Below are 20,593 nucleotides of genomic sequence, written 5' to 3' on the forward strand. Positions count from 1 at the left end.
CTCAATAGACGTGGTGCACAGTACCCTACCTCTCACAGGCTCAATAGACGTGGTGCACAGTACCCTACCTCTCACGGGCTCAATAGACGTGGTGCACAGTACCCTGCCTCTCACAGGCTCAGCAGACGTGGTGCACAGTACCCTGCCTCTCACAGGCTCAGCAGACGTGGTGCACAGTACCCTGCCATCGTTATTCACACATTGTTATTGTGCATTACATTTAAGGTCAAAATTAACACACAAGCGACTTTTAATTAGTTTATTTATCCAAGCAGAATTGTTTTAATTATTATGGTTCAGTTAATGTATTTGGTCGATAATTTTATGCTGATAATAAAATCTTAGTCAAATTTTGTTGATATTATCTTGTATTAACTTTGTTTAATGGGGTTATTAATCCTCCTTGGATTTGTTTGATTTCTGTTTATCTGTTACGCACTCCAGACCCATTCCATGGGTGGTGGTACACCCCAGACCCATCCCGTGGGTGGTACTGCACCCCAGACCCATCCCGTGGGTGGTAGTGCGCCCCAGACCCATCCCGTGGGTGGTGGTACACTCCAGACCCATTCCATGGGGTGGTAGTGCACCCCAGACCCATCCCGTGGGTGGTAGTGCACCCCAGACCCATCCCGTGGGTGGTACTGCACCCCAGACCCATCCCGTGGGTGGTAGTGCGCCCCAGACCCATCCCGTGGGTGGTAGTGCACCCCAGACCCATCCCGTGGGTGGTAGTGCACCCCAGACCCATCCCGTGGGTGGTAGTGCGCCCCAGACCCATCCCGTGGGTGGTAGTGCGCCCCAGACCCATCCCGTGGGTGGTAGTGCGCCCCAGACCCATCCCGTGGGTGGTAGTGTACCCCAGACCCATCCCGTGGGTGGTAGTGTACCCCAGACCCATCCCGTGGGTGGTAGTGTACCCCAGACCCATCCCGTGGGTGGTAGTGTACCCCAGACCCATCCCGTGGGTGGTAGTGCGCCCCAGACCCATCCCGTGGGTGGTAGTGTACCCCAGACCCATCCCGTGGGTGGTAGTGCGCCCCAGACCCATCCCGTGGGTGGTAGTGCGCCCCAGACCCATCCCGTGGGTGGTAGTGCACCCCAGACCCATCCCGTGGGTGGTAGTGCGCCCCAGACCCATCCTGTGGATGGTAGTGCGCCCCAGACCCATCCCGTGGGTGGTAGTGTACCCCAGACCCATCCCGTGGGTGGTAGTGTACCCCAGACCCATCCCGTGGGTGGTAGTGTACCCCAGACCCATCCCGTGGGTGGTGGTACACTCCAGACCCATTCCATGGGGTGGTAGTGCACCCCAGACCCATCCCGTGGGTGGTAGTGTACCCCAGACCCATCCCATGGGGTGGTAGTATACCCCAGACCCATCCCGTGGGTGGTACTGCACCCCAGACCCATCCCGTTGGTGGTAGTACACCCCAGACCTATCCCGTGGGTGGTACTGCACCCCAGACCCATCCCGTGGGTGGTACTGCACCCCAGACCCATCCCGTGGGTGGTAGTAGAACCCAGACCTATCCCGTGGGTGGTACTGCATCCCAGACATTTTATCAGTAGATAAAACTCCGCGGGTTTACAGGGCAGGACAATGTCCCGACTAGCACAGTCGGGTTCGTTCTCGACCTACCATCAGGAATTTCGGGTTCGAATCCCTGGTGGGACAGAAATGGTTGGGCGCGTTTCCTATCACTTTACATGTCTTGACTAACTCGTCAGTTCTGTCGTGCATTCGGAGGCCAAGATGGGATGAAAAACCACAGGAGACTGGCTCATTTTAAATATTATATCTGAGCATTGCCAGAGACTCAAGCACGTCACAATTGTGTGTCTGGAGGAGTCGAGTCCAATCAAAGATGACAATCATCTATAATCAATGTGTACAATGCATATTACAATACAATATATTATATTATATTTGGATACATATAATAATAGATTGAGGGGCTACGAGTATGAGAGTGCTGACGAGTGGAGGCCCCGGTGGAGTGGTGGAGGGGACCACCAGGGTATACTGGTATACACCCTGGGAGAGTGAACCATCTGGGTATACATACTGGTATACACCTTGGGAGAGGGAGAGCTCGAGGGGCATCAGTCTGACTCAAGGCACTGTGCTTTTCCTCAAGCCGAAGCTTGAGTAAGAACTAATAATAGAAGTTAATAAAATATTTTAAATTTAGTAGCTAAGCAAGTACTGTAACTATTAGAAGACGGCAAGTCAGTATACGCCTATATGACAGATATAAAATAACAAGCGTAATATATATGTATAGCTCAGATATTCAAGATATAAAATATCCTGGAACCTGTCTTAAGACTCTTATAGATGCAGTTTGCAATAGATAATTGTGGCCTGGTAACTTTTTAAGACCACGAACCAGTAGTAGCTGCTTGGGGCAGTTAGTGGTACAGTTCCCTGGGGCAGTTAGTGGAACAGTTCCCTGGGGCAGTTAGTAGAACAGTTCCCTGGGGCAGTTAGTAGAACAGTTCCCTGGGGCAGTTAGTGGAATAGTTCCCTGGGGCAGTTAGTTAGTGGAACAGTTCCCTGGGGCAGTTAGTGGAACAGTTCCCTGGGGCAGTTAGTGGAACAGTTCACTGGGGCAGTTAGTTAGTGGAACAGTTCCCTGGGGCAGTTAGTGGAACAGTACCCTGGGGCAGTTAGTTAGTGGAACAGTTCCCTGGGGCAGTTAGTGGAACAGTTCCCTGGGGCAGTTAGTGGAACAGTTCCCTGGGGCAGTTAGTTAGTGGAACAGTTCCCTGGGGCAGTTAGTGGAACAGTTCCCTGGGACAGTTAGTGGAACAGTTCCCTGGGGCAGTTAGTGGAACAGTTCCCTGGGGCAGTTAGTGGAACAGTTCCCTGGGGCAGTTAGTGGAACAGTTCCCTGAGGCAGTTAGTGGAACAGTTCCCTGGGACAGTTAGTGGAACTGTTCCCTGGGGCAGTTAGTGGAACAGTTCCCTGGGGCAGTTAGTGGAACAGTTCCCTGGGACAGTTAGTGGAACAGTTAGTGGATCAGTTCCCTGGGACAGTTAGTGGAACAGTTAGTGGAACAGTTCCCTGGGGAAGTTACTGGAACAGTTCACTGGGACAGTTAGTGGAACAGTTAGTAGAAAAGTTACATTGGGGAAGTTAGTGGAACAGTTCCCTGGGGAAGTTAGTGGAACAGTTCCCTGGCGCAGTTAGTGGAACAGTTCCCTGGGGCAGTTAGTGGAACAGTTCCCTGGGGCAGTTAGTGGAACAATTCCCTGGGGCAGTTAGTGGAACAGTTCCCTGGGGCAGTTAGTGGAACAGTTCCCTGGGGCAGTTAGTGGAACAGTTCCCTGGGGCAGTTAGTGGAACAGTTCCCTGGGGCAGTTAGTGGAACAGTTCCCTGGGGCAGTTAGTGGAACAGTTCCCTGGGGTAGTTAGTGGAACAGTTCCCTGGGGCAGTGTCCGTTACAGGGGTACTAGCAAACACAATGAGAGGGTGGACAGTAGCCGGCAGCGCAGCTAGTGACACACCACTGGTCCAGCCCCGGCACCCAGTGGGGACTGCCCCGGGCCACACTGCGGCAAGACCTTGACCCTCCACTACTAATATCCCGTCCTCTGCCATCACCGTGACCCCTGTTGGCACCACCGTGACCTCTGTTGGCTCCACCGTGACCCCTGTTGGCACCTCCGTGACTCTCATTACTCCAGTCATAAAACCAATTGCCCTGATTAGCTCCACTACTATCACCGGGTCTCAAGTTGCCCCGGCCTGACCCACCTTGACCTAAGTTGCCCCTGCTGGGACCCAGGTTGCCTCGGCCAGCCCCACCGGGGCCCAAATTGCCCTGGTCAGCCCGACCCAGGCCCAAGATGTCCTGGCCAGCCCCACCAGGCCCTAAGAGTCCCCGTCCAGCTCCACCGTGGCCCAAGTTACCCCGTCCAGCCCCACTGGGGCCCAAGTTACCCCGTCCAGCCCCACTGGGGCCCAAGTTGCCCCGGTCAGATCCACCGTGGCCCAAGTTGCCCCGGTCAGATCCACCGTGGCCCAAGTTGCCCCGGTCAGATCCACTGTGGCCCAAGTTCTCATGGCCAACCCCACCGAGGCCCAAGATGTCCTGGGTGTCCTCACTGCTGTCTTCTTCTTGACTGCTGGGCGCCACGGACACACTGATATGACTGGCGGCGGTCGTCTTGTGAGATGGCCTGCTGGGCTCCTGGCCACCGATGGTATTAAATTTGTTTGTAGTCGCCGGGCCACTGTCGACGCTGCTGCTGCTGCTGCTGGTTACTCTGCTGCTGCTGGTGGTGCTGGTGCTAGTGCTGCTGCTGCTGCTTTTGTCAGTTTTAATACCGCTGCTTGTGACTTTTTGTCCAGTGAGAGTTTTCCCAGACCCGCCTCCTGACCTGAACACGAGGAAAAAATATCTTTATAACTTAGATATCATTTGTGTCATCCTCAAGTATTATGAGGACGCAAATGATTTATCAAGTATTTACACAGCCACTTACGAAGCCTGCACATCTTTCCTCAATCACCATAGCTTTGTTTCATTTATAAACCAGTTTATGAGCTTCGAAGTACCACGAGATAGTTTATAATGAAAATACTCTTAAGAGTGTTACATTTCGAAGCTCGTAAACTGCAGAATAAATGTGAACACAGTCATAATGATTGAGGAAAGATGTACAGGTTTCTTAAATGGCTGAATACTGACTCTGCGGGAGAATATATCTAAGATGATTGGCATTAGTATAGCAGATTTATATGGAGGATATAGTAGTGATAAAACTGACTATTAAGTACTTTTTAGGCGTCCACCTGATTAGCCAGCGTCTGGTACTTTGTATAGGTTCAGTGAGAGAGATCAGCTTGCTTGAGTTCCCACTTCGTCTAGTCCTTAGGTTGTACATTCTATCTCCAACCTAACCTAACCTGTCTTAGCCTCACCGAGTCTCCCACCAACGCGCCACTTAGTTTGCAGGTAAAAGCTTCACGTCTTCCCTGTAGGACTGTGCCTTACCATGTTCCCCAGCTGATCTGTTTACGCTTCCCTGGCACCTCACCTCACCGGGAGCCCGGACCACCACACACCTCTACGACCACCTACGACCAGGCAACAAAAATAAGGCAAGAAAGAGAAGGGTGGGCAGACTGCATATTTTTGGATTGTCAGAAAGCCTTTGATACAGTGCCACACAAGAGGCTAGTGCGAAAGTTGGAGATGCAGGCTGGAGTGAGAGGGAAGGTACTCCGGTGGATAGAGGAGTACCTAAGCAACAGGAGACAACGAGTCTGTGTGAGGGGTGAGGTCTCAGATTGGCGAGATGTCACAAGTGGAGTCCCGCAGGGGTCAGTCCTTGGACCTATACTGTTTCTGGTATATGTAAATGATCTCCCAGAGGGTATAGATTCGTTCCTCTCAATGTTTGCCGACGATGCAAAAATTATGAGGAGGATTGAAACAGAGGATGATAGTAGGAGGCTACAAGATGACCTGGATAGACTGAGTGAATGGTCCAACAAATGGCTGTTGAAGTTCAACCCGAGTAAATGCAAAGTAATGAAACTAGGCAGTGGAAACAGGAGGCCAGGCACAGGATACAGAATAGGAGATGAAGTACTTAATGAAACAGACAGAGAGAAAGATCTAGGAGTTGATATCACACCAAACCTGTCTCCTGAAGCCCACATAAAGAGAATAACGTCTGCGGCATATGCGAGGCTGGCTAACATCAGAACGGCGTTCAGGAACCTGTGTAAGGAATCATTCAGAATCTTGTACACCACATATGTAAGACCAATCCTGGAGTATGCGGCCCCAGCATGGAGCCCGTACCTTGTCAAGCACAAGACGAAGCTGGAAAAAGTCCAAAGGTATGCTACTAGACTAGTCCCAGAACTAAGAGGCATGAGTTATGAGGAAAGGCTGCGGGAAATGCACCTTATGACACTGGAAGACAGAAGAGTAAGGGGGGACATGATCACAACCTACAAAATCCTCAGGGGAATCGACCGGGTAAACAAGGATGAACTATTCAACACTGGTGGGACGCGAACAAGGGGACACAGGTGGAAGCTGAGTACCCAAATGAGCCACAGAGACGTTAGAAAGAACTTTTTCAGTGTCAGAGTAGTTAGTAAATGGAATGCATTAGGAAGTGATGTGGTGGAGGCTGACTCCATACACAGTTTCAAATGTAGATACGATAGAGCCCAGTAGGCTCAGGAATCTGTACACCAGTTGATTGACGGTTGAGAGGCGGGACCTAAGAGCCAGAGCTCAACCCCCGCAAGCACAATTAGGTGAGTACACCGGCGGGGGGCTTCACCTCGCCGAATCCCCACCAGTCACCATCACCAGAGATCAGCGATCACACCGCAGAATATCATTTTGAGCATGTTCTGGTGCTACTGTAAGCGCCTGGTGGCGTCACAGGGCGGCCCGCGGCGTGTATGATCTCTCTCGTCCCGTCACCACAGGATATCCTCCACCCTCGTCTCAAGTGAGTTATATAAATATCTACGGTCCATACTCATCACGTTTAAGTTAATTAAATTAAATGATTTATAATAATATCTATAGTGTTTAAGAAAGAACTAATATGCACATTCCACAAACTTTATAAGACAGAAGGAGAGATACTACGCTCCAGTAGAGGTAGGAAGCACACGCACTCAGCCACTTCGACGCTCGTCGAAGGTAAGGGGGGGGTGGCTTCGGAGGTGTTGTGGCCGCTTTCTCATTCCCTCCCGCCACTGCGACCCTCCTTGAGCGGGTGGTCTTAGAGATTATTCACATCTCCAGTGGAAACTACCCGTCGCCATGATCTATAAGATCAAAGTGAGATTTAAAGGGAGACCAGCTACTCTCACGACGACATATCCTAGAGAGGATCGCCACAATCACTGGCGGCAACAATCAAAACCAACGCCGCCCCGGTTGACATCAGAGAGGACAGCCGTGCAGCTGAACTACTATTTACAAGCGTGGAGGCTGTGGAGAAACTCCTGTCCCCCTACTCACCAACCTATAGAGGTCGGAGGCCTGTCACCCTGCAGGCCTCCGACCTCCTCACCCCGTCGCGCCGCTACACGGCCTGCCACTCAATCTTTACAAGCAGAGTTAACACATTCATCACCACCGAGACGGAAACCGATATCATAGAAAGCATCAACTACCTGAACCCGGCCCTGACTGCGGTGACAGTAACAATCATCCGCAACGACACCAGACGGCCGACCATGACGGTCACCTTCTCTTCCCCTGCAGCTGCGACCCAAGCCGCCACCAACGGCTTCAGATGCCTCGGTATCTCCATAACACTGGACCTCGTGAAGTTGGAATGATTCTTACAGCTGAGGCAATGCTGCAGATGTTATAAATACGACCACTTCATCCAGAAATTTCCTCTGATACGAACAAGTGCAGCATATGAACACGGGACCACAACTACAAGACGTATCAGGCGACCACAGAACAGTGCATCAACTCTGGGGAAGCCCACACCACCGTCTCCCAAGACCGACTGCCCAGTGAGGCAGAGGGAACTGAAACAGATAGTCGAAGCAAAACTCACCACTACCCGTCTGAATGCAAAGTTCAACATCCAGTTGGCAGTGTTCTTACCCTTGCGGGTCTTTGTGAGCCGCAGGCCGGGTTTTGCCCATCCTTAGCTATCTGAATTGTCGCCCCACTTGTCTTGCAGATGTTTCTCTTCCAGTGGAACTAGTGAAGTCAAGCCATTATCTTTCCCACTCTTTAATCTTCTCCTCTCTTGCTACTTGATCCACAGTTTTAAATAGCTCTTGGTTACTTTCAGTGGGATGTCTCCGGTACTCCACTCATGTCCCTTACATTTGTATTGAGCATCTTTATGTAGTCGTTCTCATACCATTGAATGTTCATCTTTTGAGGGTTACTTCGCCCATTCGTATGGTGCGGAACTCTGAGACAGCTCTCAATTTGGTTATTAAGGTCATCAACAAATTTTTCAAACCACACACATTTGTATGGTTTGCACTATGATGTTACCGCAGGCAAGGATTTTGTATACATATTTTCCTAAATTTTTAGATTGTTGGTTAATACATTTCAGATCTTGCCCCCTTACGGCTCCTAACTGTTTGTGATATTGCCTGCTTTTGATGGTGATCGCTTTGTACGGTGGAGATGGCCGGTGGTGGTGGTTGTTGCTAGAGGTGGTGGTTGGTCGGTGGCAGCTGGTGTAGGCAACATAACCATAAAAAGAACAGGGTAGACTCTTCCAATGTTACTACGACCCATTGAGGGAGTAACAGCCAAGTCTTTTTGTGTGTACGGCAGAGTAGCGCCACAAAGTCAAGGCCAACATCCTCGACGACCACACATTCACCAAAAGTAACCTCCTGAAGGTCTGCAAAACCTTCGCCAACATGACACCGATCGACGTCGGACAAGTAGGAGTGAAAATAACGCTCTACTTCTCGAATAATGAAGACCTCGAAAAAATTCAAGGTGCCGCCGGGGAGTTGATCCAGGCGCAACTCCACCTGGACTACCCACACCAGTACCTGGCAGAACGGACCGTCTTTCATCAACGAGACCAGCCCCTGGATCACGAATTAGGCCATGGACGACATGGCCTGACATCGAGGATGAAAACCCAGACACGTTGTTATACCTAATGGCATACGCCAGCCGTACCGAAGGCAGGTGCTCATCCATGAAGCACCATCTTCATCTCCAGAGATACGGCTAGCCTGGCTACCAATCGAGGAATCAACTGCTTTGGCATCAAGATCCCAACCTACAAAATGAAGAAGGAACGCTTCTACGAGATTCAACAGTGCTTCAAATACTGCGAGTTCTCCCACCCTACCAACAAGTGTCAGCATCCCGTCCAGAAGTGCAGCATTTGCGCCCAGGATCATCACTACTCAATCTGCAAGTCAGAAAACCGATGCTTCCTGCTCTGCAAAGGCGATCACTCCGCGATTTCTCACCGCTGCCCTCGCAGACAAGAAATCAAGAACTAGGGTGCATCCAAAAAAGCCAAACCTTCCATCTCCGCCGTCGGCGCCTACAGCACCAGCCACAGCACCTCAGCTCCCACCAACCAACCAGACGCCTTGACAGCCCTACCAAACAGTGGCTCCACCCACTTGGCAACCCGGCCTCCACAATGGGGAACCAACGACCAATCATCACCCTCACATCCCCTTGCCTTACGCGAGGGCATTATACCTTGTCTCATTCGACTAGCAGAGAAGCTCGCCGGCCTATATAACCACCGGTTAGTCACGGAACTCAACACCCTGTACCTTGCCAATTAACGGTTTGGACCCCCATCATCGCCCCTGAAGCCAGTCTCACTGCCTCTCCTATTACCACAGGGACTACCACAAGGACGGCTACAAAGACGCCTGGTGTCTCAATCCAGACTACACAAACAGCAACATCTTCCACTTTCAGCTCCCAACGCTTCTACCATCATCATCTCGGACGATGCGCTCCAGTTGTAGCCACAACCGCCAAACTACGACACCCGAGCCCATCCCAGGCTGTGCGACAGAAGACAAAACCACTGGCTACAGACGACGCTTCGGACACTTCAGACGAGGAAATATCAGTGGGAGCACAATCGCCAAACTACCAATTCAACACCTACTCCGTACAAGACTTCCTCATGGAGGCTTCGTCACCAAACTCCAACGACAGCACAGCCATGTCAACTCGAAGCAAGTCCCAGTCGAGGAAAAATCAGAAGACCCAAAAGTGCGACAAGACATAACATGTTAACATTCACCTGCAGCAGAAGAACGAAGCCTGAAGAAAGAAGTCAGCTGAAGAACCAAGACTGAGGCGATTCTACCCATCGCCTACTCAACAAGCTACTCTCCATCTCACCTCAAGCCCTGGCACAGACCCTTCAAGCAATACTTGAAGGGTCAACACATACGTATGTGTGCAAACAATTTTCCACACCGCTCAAGGACATGTCGGAACAGCAAAACCAAGATCAATAACCAAGAATTACACTCGACGCCAACCTACGGTGGATAGGCCACCGAACTTTTTACCCTCCTCGTTCCACATCCGCATCCTCTTCAAGAATTTAAACTCCTCATCCTTCTTCCTCCTCCCAAATTCTCCAAGCCCTCTGGGGGAGTGAAGGCAGCTGGTTGTAGGACTGCACTGATATTGTTGCCACCTAATGTTAACTCCTCTATTTTCTTCATATATTTCTTAATATACAGGCTTATTCTATTTGTATTATTTCCTTTCATTAGATATTTAGGATTAGTCACGCAATCTTGACAGGTTACGTGACTAATTTCTGTGTCTGAACACACAAGAGTGGTAAGTAAGGGGTGGGCCAGTGAGGCAAGAGTGACCTTGTTATCTCACTCCAATGCGATGACAACAACACTTATTTTCTTAATATATATTAAGTTCTTTGTATGCGTATTTATGGAGGTTTATATATCTAATCATGTTACAGTAATGATTACCATTATAGAACTAATGGACAACTATTATTTTCGATGTTTCAACTCAGAGGGAAATTAGTTATTTATATCTTGGTAATTTATAGTTCGTGTTTATGAATTCTCTACTACATTCAAAATTAAAGTCAATCACTATGATTTATTTTTCAGTGTGTTATGATACAATATATGTACAGTGTTTAGGTTATACATTAAAGCTTTGGCTTATGATCCCTGCTAAAACATGACTCTTAGATCTTTCTCGTATTCACACTTGGCAATTTCAACATTGTCCGGCTGATATCTGGGAACCCTTATTGTTACCTAACCCTACACTTGTCAGCATTAAACTTCATCTATCAATCTTTCGTCTATTTTAAAAGCCTATCTGGATGGTCTTGTTGCAATTTTGTATCTTTCTGAATATATTTCTCGCCCTATTTTCGTTTCATCTGTAAATTTGCAAATGTTGCTTTTCAATCCTTTGTCTAAATCATTTAGATACATTTTGTACAACAGAGGTCTCTGAACAGAGCACTGGGGGCACACCACTTCCAACACTCTTTCACTCAAACATAAATTCATTTTTACTAACTCGCTGCTTTTTTTAAATACTCAAACTCTAAACCATCTTAAGACAGGCTCCCCGATACAACGGGCCACTAACCTTTGAGCGAGTCTCGCAAGGCACAGTATCAAAACCCTGGTTTAATTTAAGCTCTAGAATGTCGCATTCCTTTCCACTATCAGCTATTTGAAATATGCTGGAAACTCATTAATGTTAATTTATTAAACAGTAATGGCTCTTAGTAAAACCATGTTGTGAATGATGTAAACGATTGGTTTTCGTGATTATCGAGTCAAGCAATTTTCCTAAACCATACGTTAAGCAATTTGGACGATAAGTCAACGTAAGTGATCTACTTTTCTTCTTAAAAATAGGAACCACACTAGCAATCCTCCACGACTCTAGTACTCTTCTAAGCACACTGGCAAACACTTCATAAGAGAAGGAAAGTATGTGCCTTAATGCGATTCTCTCTAGGGATGATGCTGGCAAGAGATGAGTCCACCAAGAGATGATGGTAACAAGAGATGAAGCTACAAAGAGATGATGCTAGCAAGTGATGATAGTGGCAAGTGATGATGCTAGCAAGAGATGAAACAATGGCGGTAACACTCACAAAAACATAAACAAAACGGCAAGTCACAAGAGAATGTTGTCTGTCGGTTTTAAATACATTGTAATAGGCAAGAAACAGAAAGGGGATTTTTTCATCATTGCTGATGATGTTGGAGAGTTGAACGTACCCTTGCAAGTTGGTGTGAGAGGAGGAACCGGCGGCTTGCCAGTACTGCGACTCGGACCCAGCAGCATCCAGCCTCTCTCTCTGGAAAGGCGAGTAAGGAAGCAAATTACAAATGTTTTCCTGACCAAAATCCAAAGAAAAGAAAATCCAAAACTTGTATATTGGTGTTCATGGCAGTTAATCTTAAAGCATTAGAACTTTTTAGAACCTTAGAACCTTTTAGAACTTTATAATTTTGGAATATTAGAAGAGTATTAGAAGAATATAGAAGAATATTAGAAGAATATTAGAACGTTCTTGGCTGGACAAGAACAGCCGTTCCCAACTTAGTGCCTCTTTTGATATTACGTATTTGGAGAGAGGTGGAAGGAACCTGGTTTCGATTCCCGAACAGGGCGAGACGTATGTGGTCACGTCTCCTTACTTCCAATACCTCTTTTCGCCTACCAGAAAATATGCTATTAGGAGTTAAACGACTGTTGTGGGTTGCATCCTGTTGAATGGCCCGGTAGTTGGTTAGAAGGAACCTCGATAAGGAACAAAGAAAATATAAGATTAAATAATACGAGGACAAAGGTCTGGCACACGAGGAAGGAGTGAAAAAAAAACTGCGCCCAATCATTTGAACCATCGGGGATCGAACGCCGACCTTGTAAGATACAAGGCTTCTACTGTACCGACCAGTACAAAGGGTTAAAGAAAGAAGTGGACGAGGAGCTCACCTCCGATGGAGGGGGACTGCTGTGTGGGTCGTAGTCCTCGTCGCTGTCAGTGATGACGTTGTCCTGGTCAGCGAGGGCGGGATTGCTGGTGTCCGCGGGCTGCGCGCCGCAGGTGTCGGCCGCACACATCCAGTGGGTGGAGGCTCAGTATTAGTGTGGATATTATTTGTAATGTTATTTAGCTTTCATTAGTATTTTGCACTTTTTTATTAGTTTAATTATTATGATTATTATTATTTGTATTATTTTTTATTATTATTTATTGAATATATATTGGATATTATTACTTACGTTGTTCATTACCTTATCAATGTTTTGTCATAGAATTTAATTTTGTGTTTGTTCACCCCCCTCCCGTATTATCGTGTTTGTGGGCTCCGTATTACCATGTTTGTGTGCCCTGTATTACCTTGTTTGTGTGGACCCGTAATACCTTGTTTGTGTGCCCCATATTACCTTGTTTGAGGCCCCGAATTATCTTCTTTGAGGCCCTGTATTACCTTGTTTGTGTGCCTCTTATTACCATGTTTGTGTGGCCCCGTAATACCTTGTTCGTGTGCCCTGTATTACCATGTTTGTGTACCCCGTCTTACCATGTTTGTGTGCCCCCGTATTATCGTGTTTGTGTGACCCCGTATTATCGTGTTTGTGTGACCCGTATTACCTTGTTTGAGGCCCCGTATTACCTTGTTTGTGTGGCCCCGTATTACCTTGTTTGTGGGCCCCGTATTACCTTGTTTGTGTGCCCCGTATTACCTTGTTTGTGTGGCCCCGTATTACCTTGTTTGTGGGCCCCGTATTACCTTGTTTGTGTGCCCCGTATTACCTTGTTTGTGTGCCCCGTATTACCTTGTTTGTGTGCCCCGTATTACCATGTTTGTGTGCCCCCGTATTATCATGTTTGTGTGTCCCCAAATTACCATGTTTGTGTGACCCCGAATTATCGTGTTTGTATGACCCCGTATTAACATGTTTGTGTGACCCCGAATTATCGTGTTTGTATGACCCCGTATTACCATGTTTGTGTGACCCCGTATTACCATGAAGGCAGATCGACGTCGCCCTAGTCAGCGAAAGTTTGATCCCCGCGCCAGCAAGAGGCCCCGCAACCCTCAGTGCCGGCACACACACACACACACACACACACACACACACACACACACACACACACACACACACACACACACACACACACACACACACACACACACACACACACACACCAGAGTACAAACAAGTGAAGGTTGCTGACCTTAGTGACCTCGAGCAGGAGTGGGTGAGCGGCCGGGCACCGCGGGCCAATGAACTGCGCCAGCCCCTCGCCGGTCTTGACCAGCTCCTCCTCCAGAGTGCTCACCAGCGTGTTCATCATGTTCACCTGGTCACACAGAGGTCACACCGGGTCAGCAGGTTGCCACGTATAGCATGGGGGGGTGTCGCTGCTGTGTCAGGGAGTGACTGGCACTGTCCAGGTCTCCCTGGCACTGGCACTGTCCAGGTCTCTCTGGCACTGTTTAGGTTCCTGCATGAGTACTTACACTGGTCCACCCCTAATGCCATATTAGCAGCTGGCCAAGGTAGGGCAATGTAAACAGGCTATGGGGGAAGGTAAGCCGGCCACATAATGAGGTAAACAGATAACATGAGAAGGGAAGCCGGCCACATGAGGTAAACAGACAACATGAGAAGGGAAGCCGGCCACATGATGAGGTAAACAGACAACATGAGAAGGGAAGCCGGCCACATGATGAGGTAAACATACAGCATGAGAAGGGAAGCAGGCCACATGATGAGGTAAACAGACAACATGAGAAGGGAAGCCGGCCACATGAGGTAAACAGACAACATGAGAAGGGAAGCCGGCCACATGATGAGGTAAACATACAACATGAGAAGGGAAGCCGGCCACATGATGAGGTAAACATACAACATGAGAAGGGAAGCCAGCCACATGATGAGGTAAACAGACAACATGAGAAGGGAAGCCGGCCACATGATGAGGTAAACAGACAACATGAGAAGGGAAGCCGGCCACATGATGAGGTAAACAGACAGCATGAGAAGGTAAATATAGAAAAGACTTACCACAAGATAAAAATGAAAGACAAACAGTGGTTTGTTTTCCAGACAAAAATATATATTGGAAAAAGAGCAGAGAACTGGAGAAGGAGACGAGCGATGAGGAAGTGAAGTGAAGTGTTGGTAGGGAAAGTATGTCTAGAGGCTAATGGGAACCATATTCGATCATATGTTAATAACAGACATCAACATGTAGCCATCAATGATATAACCTCTCTCACTCTACCATTAACTGCAGGAGTGCCACAGGGCAGCGTCCTGGAACCTCTCATTTTTCTGATATAAATCAGTGACTTGCCAAATGTCTCCAATGTTCTTAAACCTATACTATGTGTTGACGACTTTATCTTCATCAGCTCAAACCACAACCCACATACTCTAAATAATATCGAAAATAACTAATTAAAAAATGGCCACTCAACAGACGTCAACCAACAAACTCACCCTAAACATGAAAAAGACCTACCACATCTTATTTGGGAGCAAATCTCAAACCATATGAACCTTCATTAAACATGAGGGAAGGTTCCTTAGTCTATACATATGCAAAAGACAAAACTTTAGTTCTCATGTACAACACAGAGCCCAAAAAATTTCCAAAACTGTTGACGTACAGTGCTCTAAGTAATCGATATTATGTTCTGCACTCTGTTCTTCTTACACTGTATTACTCGCTAATCTATCCCTGTCTACCATACGGTAGTCTGTGCATAGAGCTCAACCACTGAAATGGTTGAGCCAAACCATTACAATGGTCGGGCTCAACCACTATCATCACCCAGCAAAAATATGCTATCAGAACAATAACAAACTCTGTCTTGAAACAACACACACAGCCCCTCTCTTTAAATCCCTCAACATGCTAAACATACACTCCACACATTCTCTTGTGCTGTTTACACATACAAAACCTTATTCTTTTGTTCCATTGATTCTAATCCTTATCTGAAACTTTTCCTTGATAGATGTACTAGAACCCCTGGGCACCACATTATAAATAAATATATTCTTCAGTATTCCGAGAGTCAGACTAAATCTGTGCAAACATTCCATACGAATAACAGGACCCTGTTTATGGAACTCACTCCCTAATGAATTAAACAATTGCTCAGCCTATACATAATTCAAAAGTAAAACCAAAAAGTACCTAATTTCATCCATTTACTTTCCCACCACCTTGTGCTGCCCCACTCACCCGATTTAGTACTTAAGACATGCAACTTCATCAATATAATCTAGTCTATCAATTTGCAATGTAGTTATTATGTTGAACTCAAATTCTGTGACCTTTATAATTTAGCTTAAGGACCTGTGGACAACGCTGTGCGCGTATTAGCGAATTTGCAAAAATCTTACACTCAGACTCAGTGTATGCACTTTCTCAACTTAATATACCTTCTTATATAAATAAATAAATTTAATGAGAGGAAGTCAAATATTTCATTGATTGGTTTAGTTTGTGATAGGAAGAACCAGGATTCACCAAGCATTTACGCCACCACGAAACCAGTACATCTTACTACAGTCATGGCGTTTTGGTCTAAATTTATTAAAAAGTTTATGAGCACAAAAATACTTACTGTATATGCTGCTTTGGCGGCATGTTCACTGACAGCATGAGTGCCGCTGCTCGACAAACAACCCCTCTGGGTTGTTATAATATTACGGTGTTGTTTATAACCTTGGGGGTTGTGAGGTTTCCAAGTTCGTAAACGGTTTAATGAATGTAAACACAGCCGCCATGATTGGTGAAAGATGTACAGGCTTCGTCAGTAGTTGCTTAAATGCTTGATGAAGCTTGGGTAAGTGGTGATACATCCCATGGGTGAGGTGTGTATCAGTGCAGGAGATGAGGTGAGGGGAGATACACGTGAGGATGTGGTCTGAGAGAGTGGCACTGTGACAGCGATCTGAGAGAGTGGCACTGTGGCAGAAGCCTGAGAGAATGGCACTCTGCCAGAAGCCTGAGAGAATGGCACTCTGCCAGAAGCCTGAGAGAATGGCCCTATGGCAGAAGCCTGAGAGAATGGCCCTATGGCAGAAGCCTGAGAGAATGGCCCTATGGCAGAAGCCTGAGAGAATGGCCCTATGGCAGAAGCCTGAGAGAATGGCCCTATGGCAGAAGCCTGAGAGAATGGCCCTATGGCAGAAGCCTGAGAGAATGGCCCTATGGCAGAAGCCTGAGAGAATGGCCCTATGGCAGAAGCCTGAGAGAATGACCCTATGGCAGAAGCCTGAGAGAATGGCACTCTGCCAGAAGCCTGAGAGAATGGCCCTATGGCAGAAGCCTGAGAGAATGGCCCTATGGCAGAAGCCTGAGAGAATGGCCCTATGGCAGAAGCCTGAGAGAATGGCACTCTGCCAGAAGCCTGAGAGAATGGCCCTATGGCAGAAGCCTGAGAGAATGGCCCTATGGCAGAAGCCTGAGAGAATGGCCCTATGGCAGAAGCCTGAGAGAATGGCCCTATGGCAGAAGCCTGAGAGAATGGCCCTATGGCAGAAGCCTGAGAGAATGGCCCTATGGCAGAAGCCTGAGAGAATGGCCCTATGGCAGAAGCCTGAGAGAATGGCCCTATGGCAGAAGCCTGAGAGAATGGCCCTATGGCAGAAGCCTGAGAGAATGGCCCTATGACATGACCCGGAGAAAGCTGGCATTGTACACAAGATGAAGACTTAAGACAGAAACACGGAGACATTAATCTCGCCGAGTATGGTGGGCAGCAATAACAGAACCCGAGAGGTCCGAGAGAGAAGACTCACCGTCTGATTAATGTAATTCCTGAGGAACTTGAGTCTTGCGAGGCCCTCAGCTTGTCGTCTCACCTCCAAACACACGGGACCTTCACACGCCTCCCACCCCACGCCCACCACGCCGCCCCACACGCACGCCCACGCCACCAACACCAGCACTAGGCGGGGCGCCCTCGCTGGCGAGGATGGAGGAGCCGACGCACTCATAGCTGAAAGATACCCATAGAGCTACAAGAGGAACATTGTTCCGTACAGATGTCTAGTGTATAAGATCTGGCTATACTAAGGGAGGCGGTGCCTCTGGAGGTAATCACTTTAAAACCACTACGTAATTAATGCTATTATCTACTCCCTATTCATTGTTAGGTTAGGTTAAGGTTAGGCTAGGATAGGTTAGGTTTCATTATATTTGGTTACATTAATATGGTGTATTATTTTCAAAAATGTGTATTACGAGATTCAAAAACTATTTGAATATCCCTACAATTTCATTGACCTTAAAAAAATTCTTCACTCCGTTTAAAAAAAAACGAGTTAAGCATAAACTTTTTATATTTCAAACCAACGATTTGCAATACAATAAAGTTATAACTTGGGAATATTATCTGTTTAAACCAAAGGTTCACTTGCTAATTTACAAGAAGACTATTATTGAACAGTAATATGCTTTCAGCCCATCATGAATATCTAAAGTTTAATATATGTGATGTGCCGACAGCACCCATTCTCACATCCAGTTAGTGAGGGAATGGTTCTTGTGTGCCTGGGTAACCACTTCGCCTGGAAGAGAGGCTCATGACACACAACACTGATAAAAACAACTGGAGCAATGAGGTGACTCGAACCAGCAATCAGATGTGGGGTGTTAGGAGGGTCATGTAACAGATGTGGGTGTGTTAGGAGGGTTATGTAACAGATGTGGGGTGTCAGGAGTCATGTAACAGATGTGGGTGTTAGGAGGGTTATGTAACAGATGTGGGTGTTAGGAGGGTCATGTAACAGATGTGGGGTGTTAGGAGGGTTATGTAACAGATGTGGGTGTTAGGAGGGTTATGTAACAGATGTGGGGTGTTAGGAGGGTTATGTAACAGATGTGGGGTGTCAGGAGAGTCATGTAACAGATGTGGGGTGTCAGGAGAGTCATGTAACATATGTGGGGTGTCAGGAGGGTTAAGTAACAGATGTGGGGGTGTCAGGAGGGTTATGTAACAGATGTGGGTGTTAGGAGGGTTATGTAACAGATGTGGGGTGTCAGGAAGGTTAAGTAACAGATGTGGGGGTGTTAGGAGGGTTATGTAACAGATGTGGGGTGTCAGGAGGGTTAAGTAACAGATGTGGGGGTTTTAGGAGGGTTATGTAACAGATGTGGGGTGTCAGGAGGGTTAAGTAACAGATGTGGGGGTGTTAGGAGGGTTATGTAACAGATGTGGGTGTGTTAGGAGGGTCATGTAACAGATGTGGGGTGTCAGGAGGGTTAAGTAACAGATATGGGGTGTTAGGAGGGTTATGTAACAGATGTGGGGTGTCAGGAGGGTTAAGTAACAGATGTGGGGTGTTAGGAGGGTTATGTAACAGATGTGGGGTGTCAGGAGGGTTATGTAACAGATGTGGGGTGTTAGGAGGGTTATTAAACAGATGTGGGTGTGTTAGGAGGGTCATGTAACAGATGTGGGGTGTCAGGAGGGTTATGTAACAGATGTGGGGTGTTAGGAGGGTTATGTAACAGATGTGGGTGTGTTAGGAGGGTTATGTAACAGATGTGGGTGTGTTAGGAGGGTTATGTAACAGATGTGGGGTGTTAGGAGGGTTATGTAACAGATGTGGGGTGTTAGGAGGGTTATGTAACAGATGTGGGTGTGTTAGGAGGGTCATGTAACAGATGTGGGGTGTCAGGAGGGTTATGTAACAGATGTGGGGTGTTAGGAGGGTTATGTAACAGATGTGGGTGTGTTAGGAGGGTTATGTAACAGATGTGGGTGTGTTAGGAGGGTTATGTAACAGATGTGGGGTGTTAGGAGGGTTATGTAACAGATGTGGGGTGTTAGGAGGGTTATGTAACAGATGTGGGGTGTTAGGAGGGTTATGTAACAGATGTGGGTGTTAGGAGAGTTAAGTAACAGATGTGGGTGTTAGGAGAGTTACGTAAGAGATGTGGGTGTTAGGAGAGTTACGTAAGAGATAATTCCAAAAAGAAACTTTGCGGCAAGATACGTTCGTCCTGGGTACAAGTCCCAGGAGGAACAACTCAGCTGTTGTTGTCTTTGTATGGCGGTATGTTCATTAATAGGACGAACAACGCAGAAGGGTTGTGTTGCTATGAAGTACAGGGCGGTGCGTTCACTCACAGGATGAGTGTCGCTGCCCAGTGCCTTCACTCAAACAGAAAACGGGACAGTACGTCACTTTATGTGAGTGGATTTTATTTATTTATTTATTTATTTATTTATTTATGCATATACAAGAATGTACATAAGGAATGTGAGGATACAATTATGGTAATTACAGTCTTGTAAAGCCACTAGCACGCGCAGCGTTTCGGGCAGGAATTTCGGGACGTCATTTCATTTCAAATGACGTCCACTTTTGGCCATAGCACGCATACGAGCGAAAAGCAACGTTATTTTTAAGAGGACGGGTTGCAGATGCACGGTGTTAAGGAAGAGAACCTCTCACCTGCTGTGCTTGAGGGGGGACTTGTGTGTTGTAGAGCTGGCGAGTGACGTCCTGGCTGCTGGTGCCTCAGGCGCCACACTGGTGACAAGCCCTCCCTCCCGCCCTCGCTACACCACTGAAGCACCCTTGTTTCCACTATGGGGGGAGAAGGCGGACCCCTTGGGGGTGCCCGGGGGATGTGGGGCGGGCACTGGTGTGTCCTATATTGGAGCGGCCTCTGTTGGGGAGGGAGGGAGGTGGTGGTGTTGTTGCCTGCCTTCCTGTTGGGGAGGGAGGTAGTGGCTCCTGCCTTTCTGTTTTTTAATTTTTTTTTAAATTTTTGCCCCGAGGGGCGAGTTTATTGGGCAGCGCCACTCATCTTTAATTTTTTTTAAATTTTGCCCCGAGGGGCAAGTTTATTGGGCAGCGCCACTCATCTTGTGAGTGAACATACCGCCATAGCAGAATGTACAACACTCCCCAATAGAAAGAAAACCCGCTGGGTTGTTCATCCTGTCACTTGTACCCAGACACAGCTGGGACTTGCTTAACTGTCTCAAGTGAACAGCTCCTCAAACAAGAAGATTAACATTTATCAACCCTTAAAAGCTTACGTTATCTTGC

General features: G+C 47.5%; 1 protein-coding gene across 1 annotated transcript; it reads right to left on the reverse strand.

Moving 5' to 3' along the window:
- Positions 1–245: 245 nt before the first annotated feature.
- Positions 246–20,091, reverse strand: LOC123746049 (spidroin-1). Its single transcript, XM_045727274.2, has 6 exons — positions 19,991–20,091; positions 17,327–17,526; positions 13,740–13,865; positions 12,488–12,586; positions 11,767–11,846; positions 246–4,391 (listed from the first exon to the last, which is right to left on the reverse strand). The coding sequence occupies exons 2-6, from the start codon at positions 17,522–17,524 to the stop codon at positions 3,461–3,463; spliced, it is 1,434 nt and encodes a 477-aa protein (XP_045583230.1). The 5' UTR covers positions 17,525–17,526; positions 19,991–20,091; the 3' UTR covers positions 246–3,460.
- Positions 20,092–20,593: the final 502 nt, after the last annotated feature.

The sequence above is a fragment of the Procambarus clarkii genome, chromosome 1, assembly GCF_040958095.1.
Source record: "Procambarus clarkii isolate CNS0578487 chromosome 1, FALCON_Pclarkii_2.0, whole genome shotgun sequence".
Lineage (NCBI taxonomy): Eukaryota > Metazoa > Arthropoda > Malacostraca > Decapoda > Cambaridae > Procambarus > Procambarus clarkii.

Excerpts from the sequence above, each read along its gene's own strand:
- LOC123746049 (XM_045727274.2), bottom strand. The coding sequence starts at position 17,524 with ATGAGTGCGTCGGCTCCTCCATCCTCGCCAGCGAGGGCGCCCCGCCTA. Across the intron at positions 12,587-13,739 it reads TCCTGCTCGAGGTCACTAAG|CCCGCGGACACCAGCAATCC; the intron begins GTCAGCAACCTT and ends TGCGGCGCGCAG. Across the intron at positions 4,392-11,766 it reads TCTCACACCAACTTGCAAGG|GTCAGGAGGCGGGTCTGGGA; the intron begins GTACGTTCAACT and ends CCTCGTGTTCAG.